A 24,487-nucleotide genomic window follows, 5' to 3' on the forward strand; every position below is an offset into this window, starting at 1 on the left:
TTAGCTGAGCATGTGTTATGACTCAGCCTGTATGTAAATTGTCTCAGTAAGTTTTAGAGGCATGTGGGTGTGTTAATGCCTTATGTTATGTTTATTGTGTTGACTGCTTTTGTGAGTAGTTACTTAAGTGTGCTTACTGTCAGCATCAAACATTTTCAGTCAGCTGCAACACTGGTTAGATACAAAGTAAAACTCCATCTACATTACCCCATCAAACACTTTGAGGGCAGGTATAACAAAGGTTAAATGTGAGTAAAGCTAGCTCTGCGTTGTCTCATCAAAAATTCCCAGGGCAGGCTTAACTAGGATTAAACACAGAGTAAAGTTGGCTCAACACTGCTGACAAACATTCCACTGGCCAGATAAAGCATGAGGCACAGAGTAAAGCTCCCTCTACACTGTTTCCATCAAACACTCCCAGGGCAGATACAGCACAGGGTTAGATACAGAGTAAAGTTACCTCTAAAGTGTATTTAACCCCATGGCCACCACCACCATCTCAAGGGTAACTAGGGATGGGCAATGAACGTTAAGCCAGCCAGCGAAGCTGACATCCCATGAATGAATTTTTTAAAAAATGCTGTACCTGCCCTGGGAGTCAGACATTTACAGCACAAAAGGAGGCCATTTGCCCCATGGTGCCCATGTTGGTCAACAAAGATCTGACTACACTAATACCATTTTCTAGCGCTTGCCCCACAGCCCTGGAGGCTTTGGCAATGCAAGTGAATATCTAAATACTTCTTAAATGTTATGAGAGTTTCTGACTCAACCACACTTTCAGGCAAAGAGTTCCAGACTCCCACCACTCTCTGGGTGAAAAATATTCTCTTCAACTCCCCTCTTAGTCTTCTACCTCTTACCTTAAATCTATGCCCCCTGGTTATTGACTCCTCTACTAATGGAAAAAGTGCCTTCTTATTCACCCTGTCAATGTCTCTCATAATCCTATACACCTTTATCATGTCCTCACTCAACCTTTGCTGCTCGAAGGAAAACAACCTCTGCCCATCCAATCTTTCCTCATAGCTCAGACCCTCCAGCCCAGGCAGCATCCTGGTAAATCTCTAGTGCAATCACATCCTTCCTATAACGTGGTAACCAGAACTGCACGCAGTACTCCAGTTCTTGCCAACCAGCGTTTTATACAATTCCAGCATAACCTCCCTGCTTTTGTGTTCGATGTCTTGGCTAATAATGGCAAGTGTCCCATATGCCGCCTCAACCACCTTATCCACCTACCCTGCTGCCTTCAGGGATCTGTAGGTATGCACACCAAGGTCCCTCTGATCTTTACTTCCCAGGGTCCTACCATTCATAGTGTAATCCCTTGCCTTGTTAGCCCTTCCCAAGTGCATTACCTCACACCTTTCTGGGTTGAATTCCATTTGCCACTGCTCTGCCCACCTGACCAGTCCATTGATATCCTCATCAGTATTTACCACCCTACCAATTTTCATGTCATCAACGAACTTCTTGATCATACTCCCTACATTTAAGTCCAAATCATTTATGAACACCACAAACAGCAAGGGCCCCAGCACCAAGCCCTGCGGAACCTCACTGGGAACAGACTTCCAGTCACAGAAACATCCCTCTACCATCATCCTCTGCTTCCTGCCTCTCAGCCAATTTTAGATCCAATGTGTCACTTTGCCTTGGATCCCATGGGCTCTTACTTTCTTGATCAGTCTGCCATAAGGGACCTTATCAAAACCCTTGCTAAAGTCCATGTAGACCACATCAAACGCATTACCCTCATCAATACTCCTGGTTACCTCCTCAAACAATTCGATCAAATTTGTCAAACATGACCCCCCCCCCCCCCCCCCCACCCCCGGCCATTAACAAATCCATGCTGACTATCCCTGATTAGTCCGTGTCTCTCCAAGTGCAGATATATTCTGTCCCTCAGAATTATTTCTGGTAACTTCCCCAGCACAGAGGTTAGACTGACTGGCCTGTAATTTCCTGATCTATCCCTTCCTCCCTTTTTTAATAATGGGACAATGTTAGCAGTCCTCTGGCATCTCACCTGTGGCCAGAGAGGATTTGAAAATTACTGTCAGTGCCCCTGATATCTCTTCCCTTGCCTCCCTTAACAGCCTGGGGTGTGTTTTATCCGGGCCTGAAGATTTATCCACTTTTAGGCCGCTAAACCCGCTCGTATCTCCTCTCTATATTAATTTCCTCTAATACTTCTCAGTCCTCCATCCTGATGCCTATACCTGTATCATCCTTTTTCATTGTGAAGACCAATGCAAAGCATTCATTGAGGACTGCACACACGTCTTCCAGGTTCCCACACATTACCTCTATGGTCCCTAATTGGCCCTACTCTTACCCACATTCTCTTGCTCTTTATATATTTTAAAAACTCCTTTGGGTTTTCCTTTATTCTACTCAACAATGCTTTCTCATGCACTCTTAGCTTTCCTAATTTCCTTTTTTAAGTCATCCCCCCACCCCCCCCCCCACCCGCACTTTTAATTCTCCTCTAGGGACTCTGCCATATAGAGCCCTCAGTATCTGCCATAAGCTTCTCCTTTTTTCTTAATCCTAACCTTTATGTCCTCTGGACCCCCTCCTTGTCTTAACAGGAACATATTCACACTGTACTCTTGCTATTTCCCTCTTGAATGCCTCTCACTGCTCTGACACCGTTTTATCTACAAGTAGCTGCTCCCAGTCCACTTGAGCTAAATCGTATCTCATCTTAGTAAAATTAGCCTTTCCCCAGTTTAGAACTTTTATTCCTGGCCCAACCTCATCCTTTTCCATAACTATCCTAAATCTAACCGAGTTATGGTCACTATCTCCAACATGCCCCCCCACTGATCCTCCTTCCACCTGCCCAGGCTCATTTGGTCCAGAATTGCACCCTCCCTTGGGCTTTTTTAGTACTGGCTAAAAAAGTTCTCCTGGATGCAACTTAATTTTGCTCCCTCCCTACCTTGCACACTAAAACTACCCCAGTTAATGTTTAGGTAGTTAAAATCCCCTACTATTACTCATTATTATTATTATTATTATTATTATTATTATTACACTGAAATTTGATTACATAGTTGATCCTCCATTTCTCCCTGATACCCAACAGTGTGTTTGCCCCTTTTGTATTTCTTTTACTTCTACCTATATTACCTCATTTGATGATTCTTCCAAGATATCATCCCTCCTCGCTGCTGTAATTGATTGCTTGATCAATATTGCGACCCTCCCCCCCTTTTCTATCCCCCTGTCTATCTCGCCTGAATACCCTATAACCAGGAATATTGAGCTGCCAATCCTGCTCTTTTAGCCAAGTCTCGGTCATAGCTATGATATCATACTCCCATATGCCTATCTGTGCCCTCAACTCGTCTGTCTTATTCCTCAAGCTCCTTGCATTAAAATATATTCCATTTAGTTTTGCTAAACTCACTTCTTTCTTATCTAGTCTATGTTTTCCCTGCCTTCCAGACTCACTAGCATTTTAACTTCTAATTCCATCTCAGCTTCTCTCCCCTCTGAACTACTTTTCAGGATCCCATCCCTTGTTAATTTAGTTTAAATCCACCCCAACAGCATTAGCAAGCCTCTTCATGAGAATGTTGACCCCGTTTCTGTTCAGATACAACCCGTCCAACTGCTACAGGTCCTGCCTTCACCAGAAACGGTCCCAATGCCCCAGGAATCCAAAGCTCTCCCTCTTGAACAATCTCTACAGCCACACATTCATCTGTTCTATCTTTCTGTTCCTATACTCACTACTGCATGGCACCAGCGAATTAATCCAGCGATTACTACCTTTAAAGTCCTGCTTTTCAATTTCCTAACTCTCTAAAGTCTGCTTGCTGAACCTCATTTTTCTTCTTATGTCATTGGCCCCAACATGGACCACGTCTTCTGGCTGTTCACCATCTCCCTTCAGAACACACTGCAGCCATTCTATGACACCTTGACGCTGGCACCTGGGAGGCAACATAACATCCTGGAGTCACGTCTACGGCTGCAGAAGCACCTGTCTACTCCCCTCACTAACGAATCCCCTACCACTATTGCCCTTCCACACTTCTTCCCCCTCTGCCCCCACCCCCCGAGCAGCTGGACCACCCACAGTGCATTGGCTTTGTCTCTGGTTGGTCTCCGCAGAGGAACTGTCACTCTCACCATTTTCCAAGGCTGAAAAACGGTTTGCGAGTGACATACACTCGGGGGATTCCCTCACTACTTGCCTGGTCCCCTTCTGTCTGGCGGTCACCCTTTCCCTCTCTGCTCGCACTCCCTTAAGCTGCGGGTTGTCCTGAACCATGCTATCCACAAGCCTCGCAGCCTTGTGAATGCACCATAGTGTCCCCAGCTGCCGCTCTAGCTCCAAAGCCTAGAACCCGAGTTGCTCCAGCCGGAGGCACCTCCAGCACACATGTTCATCCAGACTGCCAGGAATGCCTGAGATTTCCCACATAGCGCAGGATGTGCAAATCACGGGACTAAGCTCCCCAGGCATATCTTAACTAAATAGAATATGGACCCTTGCTTTTATTTTACCCTTACTACTACTTGAGTCTCGCTGCTTTAAGCCCTCCCCCTCCCGGCGCCTCGCTGCTTTAAGCCCTCCCTCTCCTGGCACCTCGCTGCTTTAACCCGAGGAGAGTTCCCTCTACACTGCCCCGTCAAACACTCCCAGAACAGGTACAGCATGAGGGTTAGATACAGTTTCATAATTTCCCTAAAGGAAGTATATTGAAATTTGAATATACTAGCTCCTGGGAATATGGAATTGTCTTATGAAGAGAAATTGAGTAGACTAAGCGTATGTTCCCCGGAGTCCCCCCTAGCTGGGGAATCTAGAATATGGGGTCACAGTCTCACAGGGATCAACCATTTAGGACTGAAATGAGGAGAAATTTCTTCACGCAAAGGGTTGAGAATCTTTGGAATTCTCTACCCCAGAGGGTTGTGGAAGTTCAGTTGTTGAAAGAGATTTTTGATAGGTTTTTGGACACTAAGGGTATTCATGGATATGGGGTTAATGTGTGAAGGTGTTGAGGCAGAAAATCAGCCATGATCTTTTTGAATGGTGGAGTTAAAAGGCAAAATAGCTGATTCCAAATCCTATCTCTCATGTTCTTATGAGCCTCTTCAGCTCTGCTGCAGTAACATGTCAGCAGAAGCCTCAAGGGTATCTGTCCATTGTACTGATCTATTCATGTTGCACTATTGCATTTTGCTGTGCCAGCCATTCCTGGGGCATCTCTGAAAGAGTCTTAAGGCCATAAGACGTAAGAGAGTAGGCCCATTTGGCCCATCAGGTCTGCTCCGCCATTCATGGCTGATCTGATAATCTTGAACTCCACTTTCCTGCCTTTTCCCCATAACCCTTGATTCCCTTACTGATTAAAAATCTGTCTATCTTAGTCTTGAATATACTTAATGACCCAGCCTCTACAGCCCTCTGCAGTAAAGAATTCCACAGATTCACTACCCTCTGAGAGAAGAAATTCCTCCTCATCTCTGTCTTAAATGGGCTCCCCCTTACTCTGAGATTATGTCTTCTGGTCCTAGACTCTCCCACAAGGGGAAACAGCCTCTCAGCATCTACCTTGTCAAGCCCCCTAAGAATCTTATATGTTTAAATAAGATCGCACCTCATTCTTATAAACTGCAGTAAGTACAGGCCCAACCTACTCAACCTCTCCTCATAAGAAAAACCCTCCATACCCGGGATCAACCTAGTGACCTTTCTGTGGACTGCCTCCAATATCAGTAAATCTTTCCTTAAATAAGTGGACCAAAACTGTTCACAGTATTCTTGGTGTGGTCTAACTAGTGCTTTGTATAGTTTTAGCAAGACTTCTCTATTTTTAAACTCCATTCCCATTGAAATAAAGGCCAACATTCCATTTGCCTTCTGTATTACCTGAAGTTGTATGCTAGCCTTTTGGGATTCATGCACATCCCTCTGTGCTGCAGCTTTCTGCAGTCTTTCTCCATTTAAATAATATTCAGCTCCTCTATTTTTCCTGCCAAAGTGCATAACCTTACAGTTTCCCACATTATATTCCATCTGCCAAGTTTTTGCCCACTCACTTAACCTGTCTATATCCCTCTGTAGACTCCTTGTGTCATCCTTGGTGCTTGCCTTCCCACCCATTTTTGTGTCATCCACAAACTTGGCGATAGTACATTCACTCCACTAGTTACAGGTTGCCATCTTAAAAAAATCCCCCCTTATCCCAACTCTGTCTTTTATTAGTTAGCCAATCCTCTGTCCATGCTAATATACTACTCCCAACATCATGGGCTCTTATTAAGCAGCCTTATGTGCAGTACCTTATTAATTGCTAGTGTTGAATTAGCAACAGTTTCATGTTGCGGGTCCACTAGAAACCTACATGAAATTGCCCAAATATATATTCATTCTTCATTTTTAAACGCGGATCTGCAAATGCTATGCACCTTTTCCACAGCAAGTAATGTTGAAGGACTTGCTCCGTTACTAGCATCGATGCTGCATTGCATCTGGCTCTCAAGCGACAAGAATGATCTGTATCAAATTGGCCTCTTGCTCTCAATTTGAGTCTTGCTGCTAATCTATACCTCTAAAACAACAATGAAGTTAATAAAAGCAAAATGCTGTGGATGTTGGAGATCTGAAATAAAAACAAAGTGCTTGAAAAACTCAGCAGGCCTGGCAACATCTATGGAGAGAGAAACAGAATAAGTGTTTTGAGTCCAGTATGACTCTTCTTTGGAACAATGAAGTTAACCTGCCATTTCATGATTACAGGTTTAATATATATTCATTATAAAATATCTTCGCTTGGTGGAAAAACAGTAAGTTACATGGCGAGACTTAGCATTGCATCCCTACCCTCATCCACAAATTTCCTTCCACAGCTGGGAATTCCCTCCCCACCCCAAACCTTCCATTCCCTGTCCATATAAATACTGACATCAAAGTTCTCCTCCAATTTTTTTCACTTGCCACCATTGTCTTTGCCAACTCCAGAGGCCAGCAGGAGAAGGTGACAGTCATCGCTGGCATAGCAGCAGCAAAACCCCTAAGTTGCATGGTTTCCCTTCCATTTAGGTCTCAAACCTGCTGAAAGCCTTGCTCCAGTCTGTGGCTTTCAGTGAAATTTATGCTGTAGCCCTCTGTTAAGACCATCCTTGTTTCTTCTGGTGACATAGTCGGTGCCCCCATCCAACACAGTTGCATTTTGTTCCTCTACACTGGTGGGCCCCTTCTTGGTGACATAGATCCTGCCAGGAGCCTGTATTGTATCCTAATGAGGGTCAGACAGGTAACCCAATCATTTCTGCTCCTGTTTATGGTCTTAACTAGGCTAGGTTCATGGCAGAGTTGGACAGGCAGGCAGAAATCCTCAAATGGATTTGGGCAAATCCAGACCCTTACCTCTAATTTATTTCTTTCTCTATATTTAAAACTACTGTCAACTTCTGTCGGTCAGTCGCACCATTTCCTACATCAAAAGAGTTTGTATGCAATCCTAGTCTGAAAATTGAATATGTATTCTGAGCTGGTGCACTCATGTAGCATTGAGCAAGTATTACATAGTTGGAGGTATTGTCCTTTAAATTAGGTGTTAAACTGAAGGTTGTCCTCCATTTGGATGGACAGGTGTGTGTTAAAGATCCCACTCAAAAAATTGCTGCAGGTTTCCAGCACCACCAAAAACCCATTAAAAGGTCATGTTGCTGGTTGTGAGATGTTGTGTACATAACAGTGACTCTACTTTAAAGTAACTCATTATATGTAAAACAGATTAAGCCACTGTATAAATATTAGTCTTAATAGCATCACCATTACATTGGTTTTATATAGGGAATGGAATTATTGGGTGACAGTTGGCAGAAGGAAAAACTAAACGTGATGAGGGATCACCTGTGAAATCATAGGGCAGTGGTACTGTATTTGGATTGTCCTGTGGTAGTCAGCATCCTTCTGTGCCCTTAAGAGCTCGGAGGCTAACGTGTTTTTCTCTTTGTATAGATGATCACTGTGAATGCTGCACTGTTCCCCAGCTCAATCACCAATTCCCTGATTGCTGTTGGAAATGATGGACTCCAAGAGCGCGATCGAATGGTCCGAGCATGCCTCGCCATCCTCTGTGAGCTAGGTAACTGGATTAATCATTCCTCTTTTCTGATATTTATTCCTCAACATCTTCCCTGCAGGACAAAAGTGTGTGCTTGTCCTTGGAATTGGCCAGTTGTTTATGCAGTGCTGAGGGAGTGCTATTATATAAATCAAGCCCCATCTCCATGTCCTGATGGATATTAAAAATTCCATGAAAGTTTGAAGAAGATTTAGGACACATCCAACACCACAAGAAAACTGCGTATACTACTTATCTGTTTATTCAGTTCTTCCTGCTTGCAAATTGGTTGCCACATTTACCCACAATTTACTGCTGTTTGTTCAAAAAGAAATACAAGATTGTCCAGAGAAATGGATTAAGCATTTTTAATAAAGCAACACCGGAAGGTACCTAATTGCACAACTTCAAGTTGAATTAACATTTCGAATCAAGAGGAATAGGTTATCATAACTATGCAAAGGTATATGCAATTCGTCCATTTTTTAAAATTAAAATATTTAGCCAAAAAATACAGATGACCCTTAAAGTCCCGTCAGTCACCGAGCTTATTATATTCTGTCTGCCTGAATGCTTCCAGGGCAATGTGATCAAACCAAAACACGCACTTCCTGCTTCAGTTTCAATATGACTGTGCGATCAAAAGTCCTCAGTTCTGTGGTGTAAAATATGCTATGTAGATGTACCCTTTGCAAACATGAAGAATGCTAAATTAGACCAGACACTGGAGGATCCTCAATGTCTGAAAACATAGCCCAGCACGAGTCACTCTGAGTATAGAAGAAAGTTGGGGTGGGAGGAATCCTCATTCATAAGACTAGGTTTTCAGGGGACTGGGTTAACAGAAGTAGCCATACAGTCTGTATAAAGGCACTGGTGGAAGGGCTACTGAGTGACAGTGTGAGGGAGCTGGATTATCATAAGTAGAGATACAGTCTGTAACACAAGGCGTTAAGGAAGGCATTACATGGTGACGATTTAAGCAGTCTGGATTAACACCAGTGGATACAGTATTGAACACAAGGTTCTGAGGGAGAGGTTACTGAATGATTGTAAGCAGCCTGGATTAACACCAGTAGGGATACAATCTGCAGCACAAGTCACTGAGGGATAGGTTGTTGAGTAACAATGTGAGGGAGCTGGATTATTCTCATTAGAGAGATTCTGTACACTGGATGTTTGAGTTTGACCCTTTCATCATGTGGTTTGTATCATATCAGTTTCAATCTCAGCAGTGCTTTGAAGCTGGGTCTTCTCCCCTCCAACCTTTTGGTATCATCAGCGGTGCCTGTTGAAGAATTCATTGCAAGAAAGAATGAACTTGTATTTAGAAATGGCTTTTTACACCCTCTACATCCTGAACTTCTCAGTTTATGAATTAACTTTGAAGTCTGGACAGTTGTTTTGACAGCAAACAGAGCACCCAATTTGTGCACGAGGTCCCACAAACAGTCATGAAATAAATGCTCAGTTAATGGAGATCATTTCACCTTCATCACATGGGTGGTAAACTAACCGTGAATTAAAATGGGATTCAATATCGAACAGGTTTTTATAACAATTGACTGCCAGTTTATCACTCAAGGAGTGATGGCGAAAGTTATGCCCAGTCTGTTTCTTGGTTTTAAATGATGGGGTGGGATGATAGCCGAAATACCAGGAAATTCTCCTGTGCTTTGCAGAGTGCTGTTGGATCTTGTGCATTTATGTGAACAGAAAAGTTAAGGCTTAAACTTAATATCTGATCTGAAAGATGATGCTTCTGACTGGATTACCATATTACAAGACTGGGGGAGTCAGCTGAGGTTATGCTCTCAAATTGATTTCAGGGTTTGAACCCACAAATCAACGGGACTCAGATGGATGTTAAATTTTAGATTCATCCAATTGCAGTTTTCTCTTCGCAGAGATCCCAGGTTTTCCTGTTCCCTGTTTTGTAAATGCAGGAATTTTGTTTTGCTTCTCAGCACTTCAGAATGCAGAAGTGGTTGCCCTTCGTGGAGGTCTTAGCACCATTCTGAAGAACGTGATTGATTGCCAACTGAATCGCATAAATGAGGCACTCATTACAACCATTCTGCACTTGCTAAATCACCCAAAGACGAGGAAATATGTAAGAGCTGATGTGGAATTGGAGGTATGGCCGCTCGTTGCTTTTGAATACAGTAGAAATGGCTGACTTGCTATGCACCCTGTAATACAGTAATTTGGTTTATACAAACCTTACCCTAGATGGTTCAACTAGTAAACACATAAGAAATTCAGTTCCCCCACCAACCACCCAATACAGCGTATTAGGTATAGGTATCCAACAAGTGTAGCACTGAGCCCACAGACCAGAAGGTCCAAGATGGAGTTCGCAGTATATGCTATAAATCTGTGCTAACAGGAGCGATATCTGGATGCTAGGACAAGATGCTTGGGTGCAAGCTTAGACAACAAAAGATGAGTACACCAAAGATATAAGGACAAATTCTACATACCCAGGATGGGTTAGGGCTTTCTGGAACTGTATGATGGGAAATTGCTATGTAGCATGATAACCCACTACACACTTTTTTCAAAAGTATAGATTCAACCTTATATCTTCACATGGTTAGAGATGCATATGTGAAGCAGTTAGCTCATTGGTACTGCTCTTATTTGATTCCACTCTTACCTATCAAAGGCAGAGCATATGTTGTCACCTTGGGAGTTGTTAGGCTGACTTTGTTTTCAGGTGAGTGCTGAGTTTGTGAGCTTTGCTGCTGCATAGCTTGGAATAGGAAAAACTTTACATAGGGTTTTACTATCACCCAGGATTGTAGATACTGCATGCTAAGCATTGGGTGGGTGATGCATAGAGAGCATTTTACAATCTATATCTCTAATGCGAATGAATTGATATTCTGAAGTGTTTTGGTTTATTTTAAGACAAGCTGAAATTGTAGGAACTATGTTGTTTTCTTCTTTATTGCAGCAAATTTTAGCACCCTACACTGATTTTCACTACAGACATAATCCAGACACTGCAGAGGGACAACTCAAGTAAGTTCTCTCTTTCGTATTCTTTAAAATACAATAAAATGCATTACCCTGAAGAGATTTATTGTGAGAGGCACAGGCAGAGTAATAAGTTCCAGAACCTACCAACCAGAGAAGGAGGGCTTTCCCTGAGTGTTTAGTAGGTAAATACACATGTTCCAAGAAACAGTCATATTTGACTCAATGTTAACTCCGTTTCTTTCTCCACCGATGCTTCCAGAACTGCTGAGTTTTTCCAGCCCTTTCTGTTTTTATTTCAGATTTCCAGCACCTGTAATATTTTGTTTTCATATTATTATGGATAAATACTCTGGTGTAGTGGAGGCCAGTGAGGTTCCCAGATTTCTCATAGTCTGTATGCTGAATTACCTATTTCCACTGGGGGGGCATCAAGAGGATTTGGGATTTGGGGAGGGGGGGGGCTGCTACAACTGCCTTATCTAGAGAGAGGAAAAATAAAGCAGGATTTCTGCCCCTGCCCCTGGTCACGATCCAGCGATTCACACTTGGGCGAGTAAGGATATTAGGCAAGAACAGGACTGGATTCAGCTGTAATTCCCTCTGCAGAAGTGAAGCCTACTGGCACTTTCTGTCTGGTGCATATTAGAAAAGTAACCATACGGTGCAGTAGTGTACAGTGCTGGTGACTGTATGATTATACCTCAGCACCTTCAGCAGTGAAAAAACCAAATGTAGTTGTTGCTTTCAGAGGTGTAATAGTTTATTTCTTGATTTCATGCAGAGAAGACAGAGAAGCACGGTTATTAGCCAGCAAAATGGCAATAGTAGCTGCCTTCCGATCTTGGGCAGGTAAGACTCAACAAGGTGCATATCCCATGTCAACTGTTCTATCAGTATTCTTCAGATGTGGCAAACACAGGCAAGGCAGTACTTATTACCCATCCCCAATTACCCTGAGAGTATTGAATGAACTATGCAGTGCAGGACTGGAGTCCAGATAGGAAGAATACAAGCGTGGCATCTTAGTGTTATCCGAGGGATGGTATAAACGATTGATGATGTCTTTGTTTGAATTGTCTCAGTTTAGGGGCGGCGGTAGCATAGTGGTAATGTCACAGGACTTGTAATCCAGAAGCCCAGGCTAATGCTCCGTGGTCACAGGTTCAAACCCCACCACGGCAGCAGATGGAATTTAAATTAATTTAGTAAATCTGGAATTAAAAAGTTAATCTCAGTAATATTGACCATGAAACCATTGTGAATTGTTGTAACAGGATACCCATCTGGTTCACTATTGTTTAGGGAAGGAAATCTGCCATCCTTGCCTGATCTGGTGTACATGTGTCTCCAGACCTACAGCAATGTGGTTGATGCTTAAATGCCCTCTGAAAAGCCACCCGGTTGTATCAAACCATAACTAAGTATTAAAAAAACGGAATGAAACCAGATTGACCACCTCGCTTTGACCACCTGGCTTCAACCAAGGCACCAGAAACAACAACAGCACCTAGACCTGCAAAGTTTCCCTAAGTAACATTTGGGGGCTTGTGCCAAAATTTAGGAGGGCTGGCCCACAGACCAGTTAAGCTTGTTATGACTGATGCAGTTGGTAAAGCGGAGTTATTTTAAAAAAACTCAGAGGGAAACTTTAAATGACTGTCATAACCAATAATTTTAAGTGTTATGTTTGAGATGCGACTCTAAACTCAGGAATCAGACCACGAGCTCTTGAGGTTTTACATTAAACTAAATGAAACATTGTATTAATTTACACAGGTTAAAATATATGTACGCCTGGCTACAAATTACTACTATCATAACTTTTAATAAATTCCCAAACTAATCTCCATTAAGGCAACAGCAACCCATAGACTTAACCAAACACCAGGCAAAGCATTTTCACCTAACGAATTCAAAATGAGGCACTTTTCACTGTGGAGCCAGTTAGAGGCTTGCAGCTGCCTTTTGATCTTAGGCTCTCCACACCCAAAACTACTGAAGTTATACCTATCACCACTGATTGAATTCAAGTTCTCATTGTCCCACCAGCCTCTTTGAACTCCACCTTTTAGCAATGAAACCCCTTTCATAGTACCAATTTTATTAGTAATATAAACAAATGGCTTGGTATCTGCTAGATAGGCATCAAGTTTTCACCCCACTTCTTGAATATTCTATTCTTGTAGCCACAGTATTTATATGGCTAGTCCAGTTCAGTTTCTGGTCAATGGTAACCCCCAGGTTGTTGACAGTGGGGGAATTCAACTATGGTAATGCCATTGAATGTGGAGGGATGATGGTTAGATTCTCTCTTGTTGGAGATGCTCATTGCCCGGTTCTTGTGTGGCGTGAATGTTACTTGCCCCTTGTCAGCCTAAGCTTGGATATTGTCCAGGTCTTGCTGCATTTGGACATGGACTGTTTCAAAATCTGAGGAATCGTGAATGGTACTGAACATTGTGCAATCTTCCGTGAGCATCCCCACTTCTGACCTTATGATGGAAGGAAGGCCATTGATGAAGCAGCTGAAGGTGGTTTGATCTAGGACACTACCCTGAGGAACTCCATTGATGCCCTGGAACTGAGGTGATTGACTTCTAACAACCACAACCATCTTCCTTTGTGCTAGGTATCCTCCAACCAGTGGAGAGTTTTCCGCCTGATTCCCACTGACTCCAGTTTTGCTAGGGCTCCTTGATGCCACACTCGGTCAAATGCGGCCTTGACGTCAAGAACAATCACTCTCACCTCTGGAGTTCAGCTCTTTTGCCTATTTTTGAACTAAGGCTGTAATCAGGAGCCAAGTGGCCCTGGCAGAACCCAAACTGAGTGCCAGTGAACAGGTTATTGCTAAGCAAATGCCAGTTAATAGCACCATTGATCACCCCTTCCATCACTTTACTGATGATTGAGGGTAGACTGATGGGGTGGTAATTGGCTGGGTTGATTTGTCCTGCCTTTTGTGTACAGGACATACCTGAGCAATTTTCCACATAGCCAGGTAGATGTCAGTGTTGTAACTGTACTGGAACAGCTTGACGAGGGGCGCAACAAGTTCTGGAGCACAAGTCTTCAGTACAAATGGCACAATGTTGTCTGGGCCCATAGCCTTTGCAGCATCCAGTGCCTTCAGCTATTTCTTGATATCATGTGGAGTGAATCGGATTCGCTGAAGGCTGGCATTTGTGATGCTGGGGACCTCTGGAGGAGGTCAAGATGCATCATACACTTGGCACTTCTGGCTGAAGATTGTTGAAAATGCTTCAACCTTCTCTTGCACTGATGCGCTGGGATCACCCGTCATTGAGGTTGGAGATATTTGTGGAGGCTCCCCCTCCGATGAGTTGTTTAATTGTCCACCACCATTCACGACTGGATGTGGCAAGACTGCAGAGCTTAGATCTGAGCCATTGGTTGTGGAATTGTTTAGCTCTGCTGCTTGCTGCTTTTGAATGTTTGGCACACAAGTAGCCCTGTGTCGTAGCTTCACCAGGTTGACACCTTTTGCTGCTCCTGGCATGCCCTCCTTGGACCAGGGTTGATCCCCTGGCTTGGTAGTAATGGTAGAGTAGGGGGATAAGCCAGGACATGAGGTTATAGACTGGTTGAGTACAGTTCTGATGCTGCTGTTGGTCCACAGCACCTTTTGGATATCCAATCTTGAATTGCTCGATCCTGTTAGAAATCTTTCCCATTTAGAATGGTGGTGGTGTTACACAACATGATGTTGGGTATTTTCAATGTGAAGATGGGATTTTGTCTCCACAATGACTGTGCTGTGGTCATTTCTACCAATACTATCACGTACAGATGTATCTGCGACAGGCAGGTTGATGAGGATGCGGTCAACTATGTGCTTTCCTCTTGTTGGTTCCCTCCACCTGCCACAGACCTAGTCGAGCAGCTAGGCTTTAGGACTCTGCTAGCTCGGTCAGTAGTGGTGCTATCGCGCCTCTCTTGGTGATTGAAGATCCCCACCCAGAGGACATTCTGCACCCTTGCCACCCTCAGTGCTTCCTCCAAGTGGTGTTCAACATGGAGTACTGATTTATCTGCTGAGGAGGGGTAGTGGGTGGGGTGTGGTTTCCTTGCCCACATTTGAACTGATGCCATGAGACTTTATGGGGTCTGCAATCAATATTGTGGAGTCCCAGGACAACTTCCTCTTGACTGTATATTACAGTGCCACCACCTCTGCTGGATTTGCCTTGCTGGTGGGACAGGACGCACCCAAGGATGGTGAGGGTGGTGTCTGGGACAATGTAAGATATAATTCCATAAGTATGACTAGTCTGTGGGACAGCTCTCTCAATTTTGACGCAAGGAGGACTTTGCACGGTTGACAGGGCTGATTTTGTAATTTCTGATGCCTATGTCAATACTGCATGGTCTGTTCGAGTGGCTTGCTAGGCTATTTGAGGGCAGTTGAGAGACACACAAGCTAGACCAGGTAAGGATGGCAGATTTCCGAAAGGACATTAGTGAACCAGATGGGTTTTTATGACAATCAACATTGGTTTTGTCATAATTCCAGAATTACTTAGTGAATTCAAATTCTGTGGTGGGATTCGAGCCTGGGTCTCTGAATTACTGGTCCAGTGACAATACCACGACACCACTTACTAAATTGGTTGCTGTACAGCTCCCTTTCACAAAACCATGCTGCTTCTTCCCGATAGCCTTGAGTTTTTTTTTAAGTGCCCAGCTATAGTCTCCTTAATGATTTGATTCTAACACCTTCCCCATGACTGATGTCAAGCTAACTGCCCTTTAGTTTCCTGTTTTCTGCCTCCCTCCCTCGCTATTTTTCAGTCTGATGGAACCTTTCCAGAATTGAGGGAATTTCGGAAAATTAACATCAACACATCTACCTGATTAGCCACCTCTTTTAAGTCCCTAGGATGAAGTCCATCAGGACCCAAAGACTTGTCAGCTTGCAACTCCATCAGTTTGCTCAACAGCGCTTCCCTAGTAATTTTAACTTCACCAATTGCCTCTTTCCCTTCCACCTCCTGATTTACAGCTTTTACTGGAATGTTTTTTGTCTCTTCTCTGGTGAGAACAGAAGCAAAATATATGTTCATTTCATCCACCATTTCCTTATTATCTACTATTAACTCCCCATTGTTATTCTCTAGAGGACCAGCATTCACTTTACTTACTCTTTTCCTTTTTAAATACCTGTAGCACTTCTTGCTATCCATTTTTACATTTCTAGCTAGCTTCCTCTCATACTCTAATTTCTTTCTCCTGATTAACCTTTGTCATTCTCTGCTGTTCTTTGTATTCTGACTAATCATCAGACCTGCCACTCATCTTTGCACAGTTATATGCTTTTCCCTTAAGTTTGATGCTTTCCCTAACTTCTTTAATTAACCACAGATAGTGGGTCCTCCCCTTAAAATTTTTCTTTATAGTAGGAATATACTCTTTCTGAGTATTCTGATATATCCCCTTATATGTCTGCTTCTCTATTGATCTATCTTCTAACCTAGTATCCCAGTTCAGTCCAGCTAGCTCAGCTTTCATGTCCACATAGTTGCCCTTATTTAAGTTTAAAATACTAGTCTTAGACCCACTCTTCTCCCTTTCAAACTGGATGTAAAATTCAATCAAATTGTGCTAGCTGCTACTTAGGGTTGCCTTTACTCTAGGTTCATTAATTAATCCTGTCACATTACACAATACCAATTCTAATATAACCTACTCTCTGGTTCCAGAAGAATCATAAAACCATAGAAAAGTTACAGCACAGAAGGAGGCCATTCGGCCCATCTTGTCCATGCCAGCCCGAGGACACCCAGGTGCCCTTTCTAATCCCACCTTCCTGCACTTGGCCCATAGCCCTGCAGCTTACAGCACTTAAGGTGCAGATCCAAGTACTTTTTTAAAAGAGTTTAGAGTTTCTGCCTTTACCACCAACTTGGGCAGTGAATTCCAGACACCCACTACCCTCTGTGTAAAAAAAGTTCTTCCTTATGTCCCCCCTACACCTTCTGCCACTTATCTTGAATCTATGTCCCCTGGTTCTAGAATTCTCCACCAAGGGAAACAATTTTATCCTGTACACTCTATCTATTCCCCATATAATTTTGTACACCTCAACCAAGTCACCTCTCAGCCTCCTTTGTTCTAAGGAAAATAACCCCAACCTATCCAATCTCTCCTTGTAGCTACATTTTTCTAAGCCTGGCAATATTCTTGTAAACCTCCTCTGCACACTCTCCAGAGCTATTACGTCCTTCCTGTAATGTGGTGACCAGAACGGCACACAATACTCCGGTTGTGGCCTCACCAGTGATTTATACAATTCCAACATTATATCCTTACTCACCAACGAAACACTTACCTAGTTCCCTATGACTTCACGCTTGATTTTCTCCAAATCTGGTCAATCCACTGAGACCCACCCTCCAGCACCAGCAGCTTGCTCTTTTACCTCTCGGCTCCTCTGTCATTGGTCTCCTGATATTCCTGGCTGTGTCAATGCCAGTGATGTGAAAACTGGTGTGGTATAATTTAAAGCTCTAAGAGGTTAAGAGGAATGTTTTAACAGTCAATGCTCAGTGTGACGCTGTCTGATAAAATCTGTTTCTTTGATACATTCCTGACTCATTGATAGTGAACGGCACACCAAAAAGGGAGTATTTTGTATGATCACTTTCGGCATACTGTCGTAAGACCTCAAAAGACCATGTTGTTAAAAGGTCCGATTGAATCCAAGGCCACTGATAAGGCAGTGGTTCCATACATTGCTTGGGATTGGAGAGGTAAAGTCAGCACTTCATGATCCCACAGGTCCCTTGGTTATATCAGAGACCCCTTAAGGCATCCCACTATCCAAAAAGATGTAATGGTGGAGTTTTTGCTAGAGGCTATTTACCCTCTTTATAATATGTTGCAGAACTTGACCATGCTCCTGGCTGAGTTCATAAGGACTGTTCAGGTCCTGTGCTCCCAGCTGATCTCCTTTCCCAGGATACTGAGGTAGCAACATTGTGGAAATTGGTGCCCTACAAGCCTCCGCCGTTATAGTCCAGAACTGGCTAGCTGCTAACCTACTGTTATTTCAACTCCCAGTCAGTGGCAGAGCAATTAAGCATGGCTGAAATTCAGGGTATTCAATGCTGTTAACCCCAATTAATTTAACTAGCCATATGGCACAGGAAACAGCAGGTCACGATGCATTTTCCTTCAAGTTAATCAAATGTAATTTGAACCTGGAAGTCACAGTGGGTATGTTATTCTATATGCATCATCGAGCCTCTCTATTAGATTTCAGTTTGGAACTCACTCAGGTATCCATTATTTTATATATAAACCGCAATCGGGGGAGTTAATTTTGCTACATGAAACATTCTCATCAACAGCTTTATTTTTGGCTTTACATCACTTGATGGTGTCTATTATTTATGCCCTTTAATGTTAACTTCTCAAAACTGAGTACGACTAACAAATTACAGGAGAACATTTATTTGCCCTTTCTGCAAGTCTATTATTGTCATAGAAGTCTACAGCACAGAAAAAGGCCCTTCGGCCCATCGAGTCTGCGCCGGTCAAACAAGTGCCTAACTATTCTAATCCCATTTTCCAGCACTAGGCCCATAGCCTTGTATGCCATGGCATCACAAGTGCACATCCAAATACTTCTCAAATGTTAGCAGAGTTTCTGCCTCTACCACCCTTTCAGGCAGACAGTTCCAGATTCCCACCACCCTCTGGGTGAAAAAATTCTTCCTCACATCCCCTCTGAACCTCCTGCCCTTTACCTTAAATCTATGCCCGCTGGTTATTGATTCCTCCACCAAGGGGAAAAGTTCCTTCCTGTCTACCCTATCTATGCCCTTCATAATTTTATACATCTCAATCATGTCCCCCCTCAATCTCCTCTGCTCCAAGGAAAATAACCCCAGCCTATCCAATCTCTCCTCATAACTAAAACTCTCCAACCCAGGCAACATACTGGTAAATCTCCTGTGCACTCTCTCTAGTGCAATCACATCCTTCCTATAATGTGGATTCCAGAACTGCACGCAATACTCTAGCTGTGGCCTAACCAGCGTTTTATACAGTTCCAGCATAATCTCCCTGCTCTTATATTCTATGCCTCAGCTAATAAAGGCAAATATCCCATATGCCTTCTTAACCACTTTATCTACCTGTCCTGCAACTTTGAGGGACCGGTGGACATGCACACCAAGGTCCCTCTGATCCTCTGTACTTCCCAGGATCCTACCATTCATCATGTATTCCCATGCCTTGTTTGTCCTGCCCAAGTACATCACTTCACATGGATTAAATTCCATTTGCCACTGATCAGCCCATCTAACCAGCCTATCTATATCCTTCTGTAATCTAAGGCTATCCTCTTCACGATTTACCACCCTATCAATTTTCGTGTCATCCACAAATAACCCTCCTACATTCAAGTCTAAATCGTTTATATACACCACAAAGAGCAAAGGACCCAACACCGATCCCTGTGGAACCCCACTGGACACAGGCATTCAGTCACAAAAACACCCCTCGACCATCACCCTCTGCTTCCTGCCACTCAGCCAATTTGCCACATTACCTTGGATCCCATGGGCTTTTACATTTGTTATCAGTCTCCCATGCGGGACCTTATCAAAAGCCTTGCTGAAGTCCAACTAGACTACGTCAAACGTCTTCGCCACACCTGGTCACCTCTTTGAAAAATTCAATCAAATTGGTCAGACGTGACCTCCCCTTAACAAAACCATGCTGACTGTCCTTGATTAATCCTTGCCTCTCCAAGTGTAGATTAATTCTGTCCCTCAGAATCACTTCCAGTAGTTTCCCCATCACTTGAGGTTAGACTGACTGGCCTGTAGTTCCCTGGTTTATCCCTTCCTCCCTTCTTGAATAATGGTACCACATTGGCTGTCCTCCAGTCTTCTGGCACCTCTCCTGTGGCAGGAGAAGTATTGAAAATTATTGCCAGCGCCCTTGCTATATCTTCCCTTGCCTCACTCAACAGCCTGGTATACATTTCATCCGGGCCTGGGGATTTATCTACTTTTAAGCCTGCCAGACCACTTTGAACCCCCTCCCCTTCTATGCTAATTTCTTTAATTATATCACAGTCCTTCTGCCTGATTTCCATACCCACGCCGTCCCTCTCACTTGTGAACACTGACACAAAGTGTTCATTTAGAACCCTACCTACGTCTTCCGGCTCCACACACAAATTAGCACTATGGTCCTTAATGGGCCCTACTCTTTCCCTAGTTATCCTCATACTCTTAATGTACTTGTAAAATAACTTTGGATTTTCCTTTATTTTACCTGCCAATGTTTTTTCATGCCCCCTTTTTGCTCTCCTAATTTCCTTTTTATGTTTCCCCTTACACATTCTGTACTCCTCCAAGGCTTCTGCTGTTTTGAGCCCTCAGTATCTGCCATAAGCCTCCCTTTTTCTCTTTATCCAATCCTCTATATCCCTCGACATCCAGGGTTCCCTGGACTTGTTGGTCCCACCCTTTATCTTTACTGGAATATGTTGGCCCTCTACTCTCCTTATTTCCTTCTTGAATGAGTCCCACTGCTCTGATACACTTACCTAAAAGTAGCTGCTCCCAGTCCACTCCGGCCAAATCATATCTGACCTTTTTAAAACCAGCCTTCTCCCTTTAGAACTCTGATTTCTGGCCAATCCTTGTCCTTTTCCATAACAACTTTGAATCTAATGGAGTTATTATCACTATCTGCAAAATGCTCCCCCACTGATACCTCTACCACTTGCTCGGGTTCATTCCCTAAAATTAAGTCCAGGACCGCCCCCTCTCTTGTAGGACTTACGTTCTGGTTTAAAAAGCTCCCCTGGATGCATTTTAAGAATTCCGCTCCCTCTAAACCTATCACATTATTACTAACCCAGTTAATGTTTGGGAATTTGAAATCCCCCACCATTACTACCCTATTATTTTTACACTCCTCTGAAATTTTCCTACATATCTGCTCTTCTCTTTCTCTGACTGTTTGGGGGGCCTTTGGTACACTCCCAACAATGTGATTGCTCCTTTTCTGTTTTTATTTTGTTTTTAAGTTCTACCCAAATGAAGATCAATACTGAGAAATGTAAGGTGGTACATTTGGTAGGAAAAAAATATTACTAGGAGATGCAAGTCTAGGTTGGGCAGAGGAACTAATTGTTCAAGTTGCACTGCAAGTTAGCAAGGCCATAAAAAGCAAACCAAGTGCTAGGCTTTATTTCTATAGAGATAGAATTGAGAAATGGGAGAATTATGCTAAACCTGTATCAAACCTTGGTTAGACTACACTTAGAGTTCTATGTGCAGTTCTGGTCGCCATATTATAAAAAAGATATGGAGGTACTAACAGAAGGCTGAGGGGTGACCTAATAGAGGCCTTTTAATTTGATAAGGTGGATACAGAGAGGTTGTTTCCTCTTGTGGAGAAGAGCATAACTTGAGGCCATCAATATAAGATAGTCACCAAGAAATCCAATAGGAAATTTAGTGGAAACTTCACAGAGTGGTGAGAATGTGGAGCTTGCTACCACAGGGAGTGGTAGAAGCAAATAGTATGGATTCATTTAAGGGGAAGCTAGACAAGCATATGAGGGAGAAGGGGATGGAGGGTTATGATGGTAGATTTAGATGAAGAAAGATGGAAGAAGGCCCAAGTGGAGCATAAACACCAGCATGGACTGGTTGGGCCAAATGACCTGTTTCTGTGTCTTTTAAAATACTTATCTGAATTTGAAAGTATTGTATTTGAAGCTGTTTGAGTCTGTAACCTCATTTGACATTGCTTGCCTTGAATGTGTTTGGTTTGCAGGAATTATAAATCTATGCCGGCCCGGAAACTCGGGTATCCAATCTTTAATAGGAATACTTTGTATACCAAATATGGAAGTGCGGGTAGGTAGCATTTGAAACTATTCTGGTTACATGTGGCATTTTCTTTTCAAATAGTTAATTGGTGTTGAAATCTTCAGAATATTGTGTATTCTGTTACCCAAAATTATAATTTCATATCCCCCGTCCCACCCTATCATGCTTTACTTTATTGTTGGAATAAATTCAATTTATTCCAGATCATATTGTCTATGACTGTGTAATATCAGAGGAGATGGTGGCATCGTGGCAACGTGACTAGAATAGTAATCCCAGAGACTAGGCCAATGCTCTGGCGACATGTATTGAGTATATTTGTCTAGCCTGATTAGCCCTACTTTTGCAGCCCAGGCAAAAGCTGAGCTGTAAATAGCTAACTGAAAATGTTGAGCTGACTGTGTGGAGTTTTGAGAGACTGCTCATTGCTCATAAATCCCAAAGCTTTGGCTTTGTCCTGGTAGCTAATCTTAATGGACAACATGGCAAATTGGACCAGCACCTTTAAATTAAAACAGCTCAAGCACTTAAAAGTGAAAGGCTTTGATGGGGCAAATATTGTTATAGTTTATAGGAATATTTGTCAATCATTACTAAGCCATGGAGGCTGGTAGAAGTGTGAAGTGAAATTGCAATGTGGAGGACAAAAAGCAGTGTTTTTGGCTGGCAAAATGAGCATGCTGCCCAAAGGAGAGTCACTGTCATCCTCCCTCACCAATGACAGAGTAGAATTTCTTGTCCATCAAGAGGTGGATAAGCACATTGGTTTGCACACTTTGTGGGTAGCCTTGAGAAACTTTCCACCAGGGAATGGTTCTGTAATCTGGAGAAAGAGCAGGGGAGTAGGACTAGTTGGATAGCTGTTTCAAAGAGCCGGCACAGACAAAATGGGCTAAGTGGCCTCATTATGTGCACGATCAAGCTATGATTCTATAAGACCAAAAGACATAGGAGCAGAAATTAGGCCATTCAGCCCATCGAGTCTGCTCCACCATTCATTCATAGCTGATAAGTTTCTCAACCCCATTCTCCCGCCTTCTCCCCGTAACCTTTGATCCCCTTACCAATCAAGAACCTATCTATCTCCATCTTAAATACACTCAATGACCTGGCCTCCACAGCCTTCTGTGGCAATGAATTCCATACATTCACCACTATCTGGCGAAAGAAGTTTCTCCTCATCTCTGTTCTAAAAGGTCTTCCCTTTACTCTGAGGCTGTGCCCTCGGGTCCTAGTCTCTCCTACTAATGAAAACATCTTCCCCACGTCCATTCTATCCAGGCCTTTCAGTATTCTGTAAGTTTCAATCCGATCCCCCATCATCCTTCTAAACTCCATCGAGTATAGACCCAGAGTCCTCAAACGTTCCTCATATGTTAAGCCTTTCATTCCTGGGATCATTCTCATGAACCTCCTCTGGACCCTTTCCAGGGCCAGCATATCCTTCCTGAGATATGGGGCCCAAAATTGCTCAATATTCTAAATGTGGTCTGACCAGAGCCTTATAAAGCCTCAGCAGCACATCCCTGCTTTTATATTCTAGTGCTCTCGAAATAAATGCAACATTGCATTTGCCTTCCTAACTACTGCATCAACCTGCAAGTTAACCTTAAGAGAATCCTGGACTAGGACTCCCAAGTCCCTTTGCACTCCAGATTTCTGAATTCTCTCCCCATTTAAAATGCCTCTATTCTTCCTACCAAAGAGCGTGACCTCACACTTCCCCAGGTTGTATTCCATCTGCCACTTCTTTGCCCATTCTCCTAACCTGTCCAAATCCTTCTGCAGCCTCCCTGCCTCCTCAATACTACCTGTCCCTCCACCTATCTTTGTATCATCTGCAAACTTAGCCAGGATGCCCTCAGTTCTAAGCTGGTGCAATCATTTTCACAGGAAAGGAAATGAAGTGTTTGCTCTTGCAAACAAATTCTTTGTAATTTGCTTGATGCACCTATTGACAGCTAATGACTCGTATGGCATAGGTTGCCAGAATTGACTTGGCAGAAATTGATGGCAAAGTGTAATGCAGTGACTTTTGTGGAAGATCTTGGCTCATGGTTCGTACTCAATTTTGAGCTGGAAGGTTTTGGGTTCAAGTCCCACTTGATCATGTTATCTAGGTTGACCATGCAGCACTTTGAATACAAGTCTTTTACTGAGGGAGTGGTGCACGTTGGAAGCTCCATCCTTTGGATTAGAGGTTCTGCCCTGACAGGTGGTATGTAAAAGAATACCATGGCACAACCACTACTTGTATTTATATGGCATCTTTAATATAATAATGGAGCAATTAAAATTGAGGATACTCAAGAGGCCAGAATTAGAGGAGTGCAAATATCTCAGAGGGTTGTGGGGTTGGAGGGATGGGGAGGGACGTGGCCATGGAGGAATTTGAAAACAAGGATGAGAATTTTAAAATCAAGACATTGCTTAACCAGCTGCCAATGTAGGTCAGCGAGTTCAGGGGTGATAAGCTGATGGGACTTGGTGCGAGCTAAAACACAGGCAGCGGAGTTC

General features: G+C 43.2%; 1 protein-coding gene across 3 annotated transcripts in view; it reads left to right on the forward strand.

Moving 5' to 3' along the window:
- The window catches only part of rictora (RPTOR independent companion of MTOR, complex 2 a), a 232,197-nt gene that overhangs the window by 133,281 nt on the left and 74,429 nt on the right, over positions 1-24,487 (forward strand). For all 3 annotated transcript variants that reach the window (XM_041186007.1, XM_041186005.1, XM_041186006.1), the window contains 5 exons: positions 8,000-8,126; positions 10,073-10,242; positions 11,065-11,132; positions 11,872-11,939; positions 21,915-21,997. In XM_041186007.1, the coding sequence (XP_041041941.1) occupies positions 8,000-8,126; positions 10,073-10,242; positions 11,065-11,132; positions 11,872-11,939; positions 21,915-21,997 (516 nt within the window). The remainder of the gene's footprint in view (positions 1-7,999; positions 8,127-10,072; positions 10,243-11,064; positions 11,133-11,871; positions 11,940-21,914; positions 21,998-24,487) is intronic.

Source organism: Carcharodon carcharias, chromosome 4 (assembly GCF_017639515.1).
Source record: "Carcharodon carcharias isolate sCarCar2 chromosome 4, sCarCar2.pri, whole genome shotgun sequence".
Classification (NCBI taxonomy): Eukaryota; Metazoa; Chordata; class Chondrichthyes; order Lamniformes; family Lamnidae; genus Carcharodon; species Carcharodon carcharias.